The 16,435-nt window shown below is 26.7% G+C and overlaps 1 protein-coding gene across 4 annotated transcripts in view; it reads right to left on the bottom strand.

Moving 5' to 3' along the window:
• Positions 1–16,435, bottom strand: part of LOC129979982 (uncharacterized) — a 67,465-nt gene that overhangs the window by 15,778 nt on the left and 35,252 nt on the right. For 3 of the 4 annotated variants that reach the window (XM_056090762.1, XM_056090764.1, XM_056090766.1), the window contains exons 2-5: positions 5,675–6,043; positions 1,507–1,629; positions 1,061–1,195; positions 764–946 (exon numbers count right to left, since the gene is read on the bottom strand). In XM_056090762.1, coding sequence (XP_055946737.1) covers positions 764–946; positions 1,061–1,195; positions 1,507–1,629; positions 5,675–5,849 — 616 coding nt within the window. In that variant the 5' untranslated portion in view covers positions 5,850–6,043. Of the gene's footprint in view, positions 1–763; positions 947–1,060; positions 1,196–1,506; positions 1,630–5,674; positions 6,044–8,155; positions 8,261–16,435 lie in introns of those variants that run through there. The other variant, XM_056090765.1, reaches the window with a different exon arrangement.

Genomic DNA, 16,435 nt, shown 5'->3' with positions numbered 1-16,435 from the left:
CTGATTCCTGCTTTAGTAAGATTTGTACGCTTCGAAATTATATAATTTTTCTAAAACAGGAAAAGAAATAATAAGAAAAATTTATTAAATCTATTTTTAGGGTCTTTTTTTATTAGGTAATTGTGATGGTTAAAATTATGTACATTTTCACTAAGGGGAAAAAGTATATTGAGATTTAAGTTTTATTTTGTGAAATTTAAGCATTTTGTGTGATTTTAAAAATAAAAATAAAAATGTCTATTTTATATGTGTTTATCTATATACTCACTGCCAAGTCTGATTAAGAAATTATGTAATATAACATAAAATAAGCAAAGAAGTTAGAAAAAAAACTGGATAATGGAAAAAGTGCACCATCTTAATTTGATGTACCACAAAAGTAACTTATGTGTATGCATGTAATTTTTGGATATAAAAAAAAATTACAATTCTTATACTTTTCCCATTCCCAAAAATTTTCCCATTTTTTTTAAAGAATTTTAATTATGGATTTTAAGAATAAAAATAATATCATTAGGCACTAAAAATTGAAACAAATAAAAACTTAAAATAACTAAACTTTTATAATTATTCATATCAAATTTAATTTAATCCATGTTTTTTGCTTATTTTAATCTGTAATCTGTTATTATTAAAAGGGATAATTATCTGGCATGGCAGTATAATATAAAAGCAAAACAAGTATTGTGTTACTAAATGCACACAGAAAAATTAATGCTCAGTTGAAGTGTTTCGACATTTAATGAGCAAAAGAAATGCTTACCTATATGTAGATCTGGCTTGGGAAGGCTATGGGTTATAGAAATTTGAGATTTCATTTTACTATCAACAACACAACAACTATTTAGGTTATCAGACTTTGAACCAGATGAGCACATAGATATGCTTGGTGCACTAACATTAGGGGAAATCTGCGTTTCTCGTTTGAACAAACGCTGATTTTGCTCTGTAAACAAAAACAAAATGCTTTTATTTCAACTATTCTTACTTATGCTTTTTTAATAAAAAAAAGTATAATTATGATTTTAGTTGAAATATTTAAAAATTATGGCATCTATACCTTTTGGAGTTTCAACAAGATGAGAATAATGCCCAAGGCTTGGGAATGAGTTACGGATATTTGATGACATATTTTCAGCATGTCTCAAAACTGGTGGACCAAAATACAAATTACTACCATCAAATCTGCCACAGCCTGTAATAAGGAAATCAAAAATATTCTCATAACAGAATAAATTTGGGTACAAAAAGAGAGGGATCAGAATTAAATTCCATTTCCTTTTTAATAATTTATCAGCACTTTTATAATTGACAACAAAAAAAATTATTTCCTTACACAGAATGTATAAAATGTAAGAAAATATAAAACAAATTGCTACAGTCCTACTTTGTACACGGATTCAACGATAAATTTACCAAAAATGATTAGATTTTAAAAAGAACTTTAAAGTAAAATGGAAGCAAATTCTTCCTAAGCATTATAAATATAAATTTTAAGAAACATACCATCTGGTGGAGGAGTGGGAGGCCAAAACTGTCCAAGGTTAGACATACAGCTTGGTTGTAAGCGATAAGCCGTTGGAGGCAGTGAATTATTATACAATGTTCCAAAATATGGAAAGCTGGTACCTATAATACAAAACACAAAGATACATTAAAATTTCAATATGAGATAATCATTATTAGTAATATGATAATAAGATCTATAATTAGATACTAATCATAAGATTTAGGAATTAATTACCAGAAACTGCATAGGCTAATAAGATTTATAATTTGATACTAATCATAAGATTTAGGAATTAATTACCAGAAACTGCATAGGCTAATAAGATTTATAATTTGATACTAATCATAAGATTTAGGAATTAATTAAAATACAATAAACTAAAAAGGCTACGACAATAAAATGGAAATTTCTAATTAAAATTTAACAGAAACAAAGAAAGCCACAGTAGATCTTTTACCCACTTTACAAAGGCAGCTCATCCAAATACTGATAATATTTTAAATTTTCCTATTACATTTTTAATATAATAAAAATTAATTTTAAAGTTGTGAGAATTCATTGCCATATTTCACATTCCTCCAATATAAAAAATGTTTTCTTCCATAAAACTTTAAATCCTCCCATGCAAGCTATGTTGTTAACATGAATAAATATGGAAATGCTCAAATCAATAAAAATCCCAAGTTGTTTATTATTTATTATCACTAATGCTAGTAAGACAGATTAATTATTCTAAGTTTTTATCAATTATTAAAATTTTCAAACTCTACTTAAAGCAGCAGGCAAAGGACACATTCAATTAGCTATAGTTAATCTTCATGAACTTATAATCAAACATGAACTTATAATCCAATTTCATGTTAGAAATATTTTAAATACCAGAACATGCATTAAAAGTACTGCTAACCAGAAGAAGGACAATATGATTGTAAATATGCAAAAATATTTTGTAAATTTAGCATTGAAAAATAATTGCTAAATAGACTCACTAATTGATGTTAGCATTGAGAGAAAAATAAAACTAGTACTAACAATAAATTGTCATCAATATATTGTTTACCAGTTATAAATTTTGTTCACATATTTACATCTCAGTTTTAATATTTAGCAATTAATTTTTTGTTATTTAGTAAAGTTTGAAGAATAATGGAAATGATAGGTGTATTGAAATTATTTAGTTTTTAAACACTGGAGGATAGAAAAATTAACTTCATTTTAATAAGTATATGATCAAACAAAAAGGGATTTGTATTGTCATACAAATTTATGCATTCTCATAAATTTATAAAAACTTTGAGCATGTTCTGAAAACAGTTGCAAATTAGTAAGAAATTAAGAAGGATTTATCTTATAAAAAATACATCACTCAATGTTGGTTATTTTATTTTTTTAAATATAGAATATTTAACAATTAAATCTAAATATATCATTATATAATTATTAGGGCATTAAATATAATCAGATTAATCAACTATAATTTATTCCATTGTTGCATTCATAAGATTACCCAAATTTCACCAATACATAGAAAAATTCTACTATTTCATAAAACAGATAAATATCAAAAAAATTTGCATCAGGTCTCTAAATTGAAAAATTTTAGATGCAAATAAATAAATCAATGATAATAAAATGTAATTAAAATATGATTGGTACAAAAGACTCTTTCACTGATTTGAAAGCTTTTCAATATTTATATCCAAAAAAATTAAACTTTAAAAAAATTGAACGAATTTCAATGCCAAATCATAAAACGAAAGTACTTACGATAAAAGTTACTTTCTCTAAGCTTTACTATTCTTGATTCGAAAAAAATTAATTCTAAACATCAATCGAATTAATCACTTTCCTGTTATTGACATATTACGAAAAGAATTAAATATTTCTTTTAAAAAAAATAATAGCAATAACCGTTTTCTAATCGCACAAAAATATCTCCTGGAAAATATTCCAGACATCCTTTTCAGCAAATTCAAAATGATCCCGAATATGGCGCAACTATTGATGACGTCACAATAAATTTTATTTTCGATCCTGCATCCTGATCTGCCAAGACAGCAAGCATCCTAATTGTAGTACGTAGTATCACTAATAATTCTTTCCTTTTAAACGATTACGAATTCAAATGAAAAAACTTGATCAAAACCTATTAATTTACGTACTTGTGTTCTTTTTACTTTTATGATCTATTTACTCACATTCCGCAATGAGCCGTTTTTGATGTGTTATAAATTTTGTTTTAAATTTTTCTTCGAAATACCGAAATTAAACAAAAAAATTTGAAAATTTATTGTATTTGTTGAGTATTAACAGAAACGAACCCTTAGGAGCTCTGCAACGTATTTTTCAAATATAATGGATCTAATTTCGTAATATACCAATGTTAGTTTTGAAACAAATATTCGTCCGACTAGTTTTTTCAATAGGCGGAATTTTCGAAATGCAAATAGGTAACTGAATATATCAATTAAAAATAGCAAAAAAATTAACAATTACAGTTTCATATTTTTTTTTTTTAAATGTAACGTTTTGGAAAATTACAGAATTTTTTTTTTAAAACTATCTGTTAAACAGCTATATAACTATTTAACAGCTGGTGAATAATAATTTTAATATTTAACTAGTATCTGTTAAATAGTTACATAATAAATGAGGCTGAAAACTTGCTTAGCAACTTACATTTTCAAACGGTTTAGATACCTAACATTTTGGATGATTTCATTTTCATATTCAATCATCAAAGAAAACAAACTTTTTTTTTGGCGGTAAATTTATTATTGACTATTAAATCTTTCAATAAGTAAGAAACTGTATAAAACTGTAGAAATAGTAAGTACACATAACATTTCTAAATATTAAATCCTTAGAAATTAAATCTTAAAAGAAATTCAGGTATAAAAAATTACAGTTTCACTTTTTTGTCAACAGAGAGCGCTGTGATACATATTTCAGTTAACAAAAATGGTAGCCTATCGCTTTTTAGTGTTTAAAATCTGTATAAATTATTTATATATCTTTCCTTCTATATCCAGATTTTAAATATTAACATAATAAGACGAAACTTGAGTGAAGAAAATGATGCGAAAAAATATAAGCGACATTATTTAGTTTTATAATTTTCCTTAATAATAGGAGAGCATCTCGAAAAAGCTTTGTAGAATAAACTAGTTATTTGAAGGCAATGATAGAAAAAGTAAAAAAATAAATGTATGAAAAAGAATGCAGTTTTTGGGAAAGAACAAATATTAAAGCAGCTTAAAATTCATTTAAAAAATCTGAATATTTAAAATTTTAATCAACTACACTAATAAATTTGAATTTACATCTAAATTACGATAAAAATATTTTTGTCTTCTATTATCAGAAATTCTTTTATTCATTTTTTTTTTTAAATTTAAAATGCTCTACCACAAACATGATAAATTTTTTTCATTAATTTTTCTGTATTGAATAAATATAGTCAGTTATAGAATTCGAAAAATCCAGAAGCATCAAATATTAATGAACAATTGTAACATTAATTGCAGTAATTTAATGTAAAGGTTTTTTGATTTTATAAAATTAATTACAAGTAAAATTTCACAATTTTTTTCTTCTTTTCTTTTCTGAAAACGAAGTCTTTCTTTAGTAATGCAGTATAAAATATCAGCTGATTTAAATACTGTATTTAACTTGATACATAATTCAATTCAAAGTCTACAAGAAATAAAATATTGGTAATACAAATTTTTAAATGTTTTACAGAAAAAGACTTACAAAAATTTTAGTTAATATTTTTATTTATGATTTATTTTTCACTTTTGGGGCCAAATATAAATGCCAAATGTTAACGTGTATTATGTTTTTATGCAACAACCAGATTATATAAAATTTTGTATCGATTATTCTTTTATTAAAAAAATATTTATCTTAATGCGCATATTTTATATTAATAAAGCTTATTAATGAAATTATGCATCGATTTTAAGTGCAACTATTTGTTCATTTTAAGTGCAATATATTTTTTTTATATGGAGAAATGGGCGGCTATTATTTTCTTCTGTTTACAACAAATATATAGATTTAATTTCAACGATTTACTAAAGTAGCAAATTGTTTTGACCATATCAAATTATTGTTCTTTGGTCGTGGATAATTTCTACTGTTTTAAGAGCTGTGACGTACCAGAATCCACTTGGTTTTGCCAGCAGCGGCCATACGGGTCGGAGGCTGCGGGCACGATAGGCGAAATAGCGGCTGCGGCGGCGGCTGGCATGTCAGGATACGGCACTTGAAGCTGGGGCTCAATATTCCAGGCGAGAACTGGCGACCGGTTGACGGCAAAAACGCGGCCGTTCATGTCGCGTGAGCTCGGACTCGTTCGATTCTTTTCGCTGGTCGTGTGACGCAGGTTCTAGCGGTAGCTGGCTTCGTAAAAAAATCTTCGGATTTACGGTGGTTGGTTCGACCAAAAGATTCGTACATTCCTGCAACAGTTGGGAGGTGTCAAAAACGTCGTTTTTTTCCCTTTGTTTAATGAATGCAGTTAGTTATCTGTGAAAGAAAAAAAAAATATTTTTAAAACAACATATTCAAATACAGATAATCAAAATTAGATTAGCTTATAATCACAGAAGTAACTTTAGATTATATATCAATTTCCGTTACGTATACTAATAACAATTGTAAATTTCGGCTTTTGAATTGAAGGTTTTATAAAAAAAAAATTTCAATATCTTCCGAGAAAACTGATTTAATGACGGAACACAGAAATTAATGGTAACATTCACAATCCAAAATACTATTCAATGATTTTGAATTTGCTTTAGCAGTGATATTATTCCTTTATTTTGAGATATTCTTTCTTAGCATAATTTTTAGCTGCTACAACTACATATCATTATTTAGATTATATATCTACATTGAGTTGGCTACATAAAAAAAAAATATCAAAAGTAAAACGTTTCGTAATGTTTTTTTAATTATATCGATAATCCAAGAATAAAGGCTACTACAATTTTTTTAGGCATGTTGTGTCATAATATGGCGAATTAATCAAAATCGTATAACTCATAGAACGTAACTGTTTAAAAATACGATTCAGGTGAAAATCAAGATAGTTCTTTTATTTCTACTCCTGAAATTTATCAGTCAAATAATTATAATGAACATAAATGGCACTCTATATTTTCATCTTTGTAAGTTATGAAACAAAACATGGGATTTAAACATTAAATTTTTAAATAGTTTTTTATGTTTGTTTACTAGAAGAGGAATAATGCACAAACAAACAAACAAACAAAAAGGTAGTAAAAAGCTTTAGTATAATTTCTCAATTTAATTGCAGTTGCAATATATTTGCAGCAGAAAAATAATTCAATATAAAAATTCTATATAAGAATATAAAAAGCCTCAGATATACTTTGATATAAAAATTCATTCAGCTCTGAACTCATAAATGAAAGCTCAAGAAGAAAAGAAAGTAAAAGAAATAACTGAGTCATTGGAACTCGCGGTTGATTTGATAAAAATCAAGGTCTCATAGATCATTAAAGTTTTTTATCTGAATATTTATAAGAGAAAGAAATGTTTTATATTTAGATTTGCTTTCACATTATTTATCTTTCTCTCGGAACGTTCGTATGCACATTAAAGAAATCTTCCTTTGCAGAAAATTAAAGAATACATTGCAAAAACTTAAAAAATAAATATATATATTTTATAGAAGAAAAAAAAAAAGAGATGGCATTATTCTAATTTTACGCTCAAAATACTGAAATATTCTTGAAAAATCGGAAAATTTCATGCTATGCAAGAAGAATAGCTAGAATACACCATAATAATTTACTAAAAAGTCAGAAGGATAATGCAACTAATATTCAAAGCTCTATTTATAATTATTTACATATTCAGTACCATAAAATAAAGGATATAGTGTTCGGCTTTCGATGAACAGAAATTTATGCAAAACAATAGATGTTCTAATGGAACTCGTTAAAATATTTTAACTATTAATTTTAAATTTATCTCCTTATTTTAATTATATGACTGTTTCAAATTTTCAGGGAAAATGTAATAAAAATTATTATTTATTCCCCTTATTATCTTCTCTATTTTTTTCAAAAACCCTCTATGCATATTAATTTCGATTAAAACGAAATTCTAATCATTTTGAAAAAACGTTTTTAATATTTTCCCCTTTAAACAAAACCAAAATGTCATTAAGAGTTAAATTTCTTTATTCGTTTTAATTTTTCAATTCAATTAAGTTGTATATATATATATATATATATATATATATATATATATATATATATATATATATATATATATATATATATATATACTTTAGATGTGAAAACTTCTTTCATCTTTTTATTCTGGAAAATCATCTATTAAAAAAATCTATGATAATTTAATATAAATATGGATTCAAATGCAATCAATAATCTCATTAGTTATTAGTTTCATTACTATTTTTGTTTTAATTTCAATTGAAGAAACAAAACCTATCATTTGTTCTTATACGAATTATAATAAAAACCCAAATTGAAATATAATGTTAACCAAAAAATTAAAATGCTATTTTATTAACAATTTTTTTAATTAAAACCAAGCACTTGAGTTATGAATTAAAAACTATTATTTAAAAAAATAAATAAATACCCTGTTTCAAAAAGAGTTATCACTTTGGGCATTAATCCAATTCGTCGATTTTATTAACATACTACACAAATAAAATCTCTACCAAAAAAGTTCCAGAGTATATTATATTGTACACAATTACAGGAAGAATGTTTCTGAGCGGCGTACTAAAACTTCCCACGAATAATCTAAGACGAACTTCGACCAGTAATCACTCTTGAACCCGTAATCTAATAATTGTTCCACTTATTATCATATCTAATATCTACCAAAAATACTGGAAGCGGAAGTGAGACGGTGAGCTGATGTTTAAGCTTGTACTTTGGATAAACATGAATAATCAACAAGAATTTCGTGCTGCATGATTCATTAGATTAGAATAAAGAATATTCTGTATTTCAATATTTTGAGAATTGATATCTCCAGTAATGTTTTGAAGCTGACTACAAGGAATAATGAGAAAAATACGAATCAAATTTCAGTTCAAAGACTACATTATCAAAGTTCAAGAGTACATTAAAGGTATAGAAAATTTCACAAGTATATCTTTAATGAGATTATGGAATCAGTTTGAAAGTATAGGAACAATGCAATTAATCATATGCATACAGTTTTCGATAATTAAACAACTTTTTTTTATCATCCCCGCATTCAATACTAAGTTAAAGCATTGTAATTGTCAGAAAAATTAAATCACAGGATTTAACGAAACTTCGTTGTAGATTTCCTCAAGATCGGGGGGAAAACAAAGGAACAAAAAATATTTTTGAAATTATGAGTATGTTCATGCGTATTGGAAAAGGTAATTCTGAAACGGGACGAGTTAAATGGATGAAAACTGGTATGTGGTTTCTGTAAAAAAATTGGTGGTCTGTACCAAATTTTGAACAAAATCTGTCAATAGGTAAGCTGCCCTTCTATCAGTATGCATGCGAATGTAACACAAAATAGTGAAGAACTAATCAAATAATATATACAGTATGGTCTTTACACCAAATTTTAGATCTCTATTTGGGATGAAATTAAATTGTGCATTCAAAATGTATACTCAATTTTATTTATTACACAATAATAATTAGCAGAAAACGCGTTATATCGGTACAATACACAGTAAGGTAGCAGGGAAAATACTACCTATCTTTGTTTAGAATATAATGTAATATAATTTCTTACATACTTTTTTATATAATTTAGAAGTAGCGTGCACGGCACAAATTTTTATGTAGCAGAAATTTCATAGTTTTTTTATATATATATATATTTCATATATTTTTATGTAGCAGACTAAAAGAAGAAAATGCAACATTACTGCACGTGATATAACTTATTTAATGTCTATTTATAAACGTTCCTTTCATCAAATTATTATTATTATTATTATTATGCTGATGCTGATGGTAGTATAAAAACTACTACGAGAGAAGAAAAAGCACCAAACAATGAAAAATTCCAATTTATCATATTCATTTCACAAATTTCAACGAAAAGTTTCAGAAGAAGACAAATTTTGTAGTCAAATATCTTTTTAAAGAAAAATTTACCATTCCATACATTTTAAGAATCAATGAGTAGAAAGCTTTTATAAGAGATCACAGAACAAGTGGGAAAAAACATTCAAATATACACAATCTATGTTGCTTCGTAGGATTCTTCCATTTTTACAGTAATTTCCATTATTATTTTCAACAGTTTTTTTTAATTTAATAAATATTAGAAAACAATTAAAATAAATTACATGTAAATTATTCTACATTTATTTAAAAATTCTATGACTGATATAAGTTAAGGCGTTTTACTAATAACAATTTTGATGTGTGGGATAATGAAATTATATCAAATAAAGGATATAGATAAATAACGAATTTAATATGTTTTATTTTAAAACAAACTATACTTAGAAACTCTTTATTTTATTTTCTTAATCAAGATTGTTACTATTTTTCTTTTAACAATGATGTATAAATCATTTTATTTGCAATTCAGAAAATGAACGTTAACATCATTTGAAACAAAGAGCATTGTAAAAGAAAATCGTTGATATTTTTTCCCTCATTAAATACACATGTGAATGTTTGTGTATATTCGAAAGAATTTAAAATAGAACATCAATAAAATATTTAAATTTTTTACGCGCGTACAGAGTAATCCAAAGTTTCAAGCAAACAATTTACCTTAACAACAATAATTAAAATACTTGGCGCTAACTTAATATTAAGTGGAAATCATGAAAGAATCATCCCTGGTCACTTAAATGTTTCCAAACAGAAATGTAGAACTGTTATTTGTTATGTAACAATGACAATTATAATTATTGAAAACTCTAATTGTCAATGCAGTGAAAGATACTCGCATTTAAATAGTGTATCAAATGCATTTAAAAACAAAGGATACATTTAAATTAAATATTTAAGCTAATTTATATTACATAAATTGGAATGCAGTACTAAAAACGAAAATGATACACTACGGTTCATGGTCCGCTTTATGTTATTTTAAAACACTTAGAAATATATAATATACCATTCACCGCCGCAGCTATCATTCATAACTTTTGAAGAGGGCAAATTTGTTCTCAAAATATTAGGTGTGCTTACTCTCAATCGTCTCAATCTCAATTTTCAACATCCATAAAGCTATTTAGATTCTTTTTGTATATTAATGCTTTAAAGGTTTTCTCAAAATTCATATCGTTTTTAAAAGAAGAAAATCTCTTTAAAAAAAACGATGTTTCAGTAATTTGAAACTACTAATTTATTATGAAAAAAAAAAAAAATCAGTTGCAAATAACTGATTGCCTCAGGAAGTTAAGAGAATGATTTTCGAGGTCATGGCTGCCATACATCAAATCATTTCTAAACATTTAGAAAAGGAAAACACATTGACAGTGGAAATAAGACCTTTTGTTCTTATTTACGAAAAAGAAAGATATTTAAAGTACAGAATTTCAGTCGGAATACACAATTCTATATGATCAAGGAAAATCTGAAGTAAAGAAGCATGTCAGCTTTTAGTATTTCTTATTATCGTTATTTCTTTGAAAACATCCGGAGTGTATTACACGATCTTCGCCAGCGATAAAGACACATTTGAAAAGAAATTTTCATTTCAATTAGCCATTTCTCGAACAGGTTATTGTGTTTACTAGTTAACAAAACGAAATATTTAAATTTTCTGGGTGTCTAAAAGAAATGAAAGCAGATAACGGGTGGGATCTCCTTTCCAACTTCCTTTCTTTCTTCTTTTTAGTAACACGTATGCACATGTTTTGCAGCAGCATGCTTCATTAGTATACTCGATTTTAAAAACAATTAACTTTTCTGTCGTAACTAAACAAAGAGAAAAGCGACTTTTTTTATATTTCGTCAATTTTTAACTAACTTTGTATATTTCATATTGTAGGGCTTTATATGTTTAAGAGTTTTTAATTAAAAAATTCATGTAAAATATGCCAATCATTTTATTATGGCATCGTCACAATATGAGTTGCCAAGAGGAGTGAGCTCATACAGCTAGGGTCAATGTTATAATGCAGGACATCAGTGAATAATATTTACTAGAACTTCTGCATGCTTAGGAAAGAAATGAACATTTTCTCTCCCCCAGTCCAATTCAAACCCCAAGTTTCCCCACAAATTTATTCCTAACTACGCCCCCTCTGCCCATCAGCCCAGTTCAATCTAAAAACTATTCAATTTGTGTGAGAACGATAAAGCCCTTTTTCGTCCCCTCCGCTTTTTCATCTGACTGGCGGCCACCCCTTTGGTTCGGCTGAGAATGAACGACTCCAACAGCGATGTGGAGGGAGGGAGCACGGGGGGATGAAGAAGATCGAAAAGAGAGCTGTTCCTCTTCCTTTGGCAGTGCTCGGCGGGCGGGTGGTAAGAAAAGGTCCGCCTCGGGCATGTAGATGACCGCTGCTAACGACACGGCAGCGCGTCGTATCTGCCAACGCCGATAATAACGGTTTTGCTCGCGGGATTTCTTTGTTCCATAAAGAGACGCCGCCGCGCTGTAATTTCATTCGGCCCCAATGCGGATGAGGGCCGGTCGAAGAACAGAATTACAATTTTGTGAAGCACTGTTCCTTTTTTTTTTTAGTGATGAATTTTTTTTTTGGACGCACGTCTCTAAAATATTTGGTAACTTCTTCCCTTACTTTTTGTAAACACAGCTTATAATTTTCATTTGCGAATATAAAGGAATAATTTGTATTTATAGATCAAATTTTCATTCTTTATGTTTTATTGTTGAATCGAAAACTGCGATTTCAGGGAGAAATCGCTGTTTAAAATAAATATCGTAAGACTGTCATTTAATTCAGACTTCGAAAATTCTGGGGCAGAATATGAAATTTTAAAATTCTTCCTTAAATTTATTATTGTTTTTAATTCGCTTTTAACTTTTTAAAAATGATGGATAATATTAAATGAAGATTATTTTTGTTCTTACTAATCACGGAATATATATATATATATTTTCTAAGAAAATTTACAGTTTAGATAAATGCTTTTGTCAAGACATTATTACATTTTATTTACAAACTAAAATTTGCTAAAATAATATAATTAATAAAAATGTTTTTAAAGGCCATTTATATAAATTAATTGCATTGCCATTGCGCAGTCGATTATTGGAAATCTTGAACTCGATACTTTTAAAAACTGCGGATATCATAATTGCTGGAGAAAAAAATACTATTGCAAATAACAGTTACTTTAAGAAATCTAGGAGTGCTATTTTAAACTTAATAATAACACATGATATAACTTAATTTCATACTTCAAATAATATTAAATAAAAAAGTAAGAGGGAAATAACTTGTAAGTGATTTGTTCAATACTGCACTTTGTATTTATATTGGCAATTCAGTTCATCTTAGGAGTTATGTTGGTGTCCATCAAGGAGACTCAATCACAAATTAGTCTTCTTTTGCTCTTAGGGTGTTAGACATTATAGAATTTCCATCTTCGTAAGGATTTTGTTAGTGTTAATGTTTTTTTGCAAAATTTTTGTGGAAATGAAAAATTGCAGTTAGTTGGAAGTTTTTTGGGTTCAATAGTTCTGATCAAACCGTGGCTTGTTACTGGTTTGGCGTGTGCTGTTTTATTTTGTAAAGTTTCAAACTCTTTAATATTCGGTTTTAACTGCAATTGCCCAGATGAGGAATGTATAATTGAAAAGGAACACAAGCACTGTTTTGTAGCAAAACAATTTGTTTCTTCTTTATCATTTGGATTCAGAGGTAATGATCGGATAAAATTCTTGCAATTTTAGCACCTTTGAAATTTTATTTGAATTATTACTAACGTTATTAAGGTTAAGATATTTGTCCATAGTCACACAAAGACAAATTGTTAAATTTTCCGATATAACGTTTTTATTGAATACCTTAGGAGAGGGGGAATTTTCTTTTCCATGTCTAAAGGATAAGCCATTTTTTAAATTTTCGGGAGATATTTAACGAGTTTTCAAGAATGATGCTTAGTTGCTTATTGATAAAAAATATTGCTTGTCAATTTTACAATGCTAGTCAAAATCACACTTTGAACTTTTAACTCTAAACCTTTTCTTTCTTTTGTTTTATTAATGTTTATGATTCCGTAATACAGCAGTTAAAAAAATCACAATAGAAATTGTATACTAATATATAATATTTAAAATAATATATTTATTAAAAAAAACTAGGTAAATTTTTTAGTTTTCCCAGTAGATATTGAAAAACTGAAGAAGAGAGAAGATTGTATCAATAGAACAATATCGATGGGGGAAGTTTTTCTTCAACAGCAGAAAAATATACTATAATTTAATCATAAATTTAAATGTTATAGCATCAGTCGAATGAGAATGAGATGAATTCATCATTTGTATTCTTGAAAAAGCAGAGCCACAATTAATAGCCAATTAGCTCCTTTATAAAGAAATCTTATAAAGTAATGAACAACATTAGAATTTATATTATTAATATCAACCATATTGTACAAAATAATAAAATAAACAAGAGCGTGTGCGTGTTAGCGCTTTACAGAAAAGACCGCTTGATCTTGAGTTACCGAACTTGACACATATCTAATTTGGAAAGTGAGAATGTGCAGTGAGAAAGTGAGGTTTTTGAAATTTTAATTACAATTATAATTAATTAAAAATTAAGCAAAATTTTGGCATTTTCCAGCTGTAACTTTCAAAAATATTACAGTAGGAAATGATTTTTTCATCTTCTTAAATATTCAAAAAATTATCTTTTCAATTACACAAGTTTTTATTTTTAATCAATTAAAAAAACATATTAAGCATATTTTTCAAGAATTTATTTCACACAAAATAAAAATGAAATTTAACCTGCACGAGCACGTTACAAGTGAATGGAAGAAAAAAAAAAAAAAAAAAAAATTAACTTTTATCAACGTGTTGTCATCACACTTACAACAGCTCAAATTAAAAGATCAAATCTTACTGCAACCTAAACCTAGAAAAGTGTAGTTTTCAGCACGTGTTTGTAAGAAATGAAACAAACATGATATTTTCTATATCTATCTATGTATCTCTCGATAATTATCTATCTATCTCAAATATAGGCATCTAATAAGAAAAAAAAAAAAAAGATTTTCAATTTTATGTAGTTTGTCAATAAATGTTCATATGAATTAAGAATTTTATATTTTTATTAAAATTCCCATTTTATTTTAATCATATTTAATAAAATATTCTTCAGACATTAACGTTTTAAACAAAAAGAAAGGCCTATTTAATTACAAATAAAACTTTGTTTATTATGAAAAGTCGGATATAATTATCTTATAAAATGCGAGAATTTCAGATCACTCTATTAACCGTCTCAAAGAAGATAATGCCAATCAACTTTCGGAGTTTTCCAAAGGCTGACTGGTAATTAATCAGTGGACGCAATCAATTCAATTAAATTGTAATTGTTAATTAAATTGATTGCGTCCTTAATTAATGAAATTGTCCTAAAATAGTGAAATTAAAAACTTCATAACTCTCTCAGATATTGATCGTAGAAGTTAGAAACGGTTTTATGATTCAAAAGCTGAAGTATTAAGAATATTTTATTGAATATGATTCCTCAAAAACAAAAGAATTATATAAAAAATAGAATTCAAAATCTTTTCAGAAGTATAAATATTGATTGAAATAAAACATAATATTATTTAAGTAATTTAAACCTTTTTAAAAGTAAAACTAAAAACTGAATTTTATGATGAATCAGAGAAATTTTTACTGAGTAAGTCCTTTCAGATATTGCATAAATTATAAAAAAGAATATTCTGTAGTGTGCGTAAGATTTCAGAGTTGAACAGTTTTATTTTCTATATTCATATTTTAAAAACACAAGTTTGGTTATAGCAAAACATACATATTTAAGTTCAATTAATACAGTTTTTGCATTAATTGAACTTTAATCACTTCTGCTTTAATTTTAAGTTCAACTTTTATGGAAGCTGACAAAAAATGAGAGAGATACATAGTATAATGAACAGAACATGGCGTAAGGCTTCTATAAGAGTACGAACTATATGATTATCAAAATTTGTAGGTTTAATTGAAATTATTTATAAATTACGTCATAATGACGTAGAGACTAAATACAAATAAAATCATTTAAGATAAAATGATGTGAAATAATATAAATGATTACATAGGTGATTAAAATCATTTAATCATATATGTAAAGAAAAAGAAAAGAAATGGGACTTCGTTCAAACATCAGTGCCAACTTTCTTGGATTATAATTAGACCCCATAAAATATACTTAGATTTCAAGTTATACTAGTATGAATTGCCACTTCAAGGTCAACTCAATGTCAGCATTGATCAAATCTGTGTCACCTCACTCTGCAAGTTATGTAGCGTTACATAACGTGAAATTCTTATTAAAGCATTTAAGCAATGGTACTTCTTATATTATAATGTTAAAATTTACGCTTATAACGATTCCTTAGAATGCAAGCTTTTTTTTTTTTTCCTTTTAAATATTTTAAAAAATGCAACTAATATGAGTGATTAAAAAAAAAAAGAAAAAACTATGCCAAAATGTGCATATAATTATACATATTAAATTTCCTTATGATCTGTTTATTTAATTTTTAACTATAATGCTTTATAAAAATTTCTTTTAAAAGTATAGTTAAATATCCAAAATGAAAATTAGGTCACAACAGGCAATCATAAATGTTCCTTAAACAAATCTGTTCTAAAAAATATAGACCCAATCATATGAAAAGGGAGGGGAAACTACTGAAGCAAAAATATGAACCCGAGTTTTTTTTTTTTTTTTTTTTTAGA

Source organism: Argiope bruennichi, chromosome 1 (genome assembly GCF_947563725.1).
Source record: "Argiope bruennichi chromosome 1, qqArgBrue1.1, whole genome shotgun sequence".
In the NCBI taxonomy this organism is placed as follows: Eukaryota; Metazoa; Arthropoda; class Arachnida; order Araneae; family Araneidae; genus Argiope; species Argiope bruennichi.
This window is presented reverse-complemented; position numbering and strand designations above follow the sequence as displayed.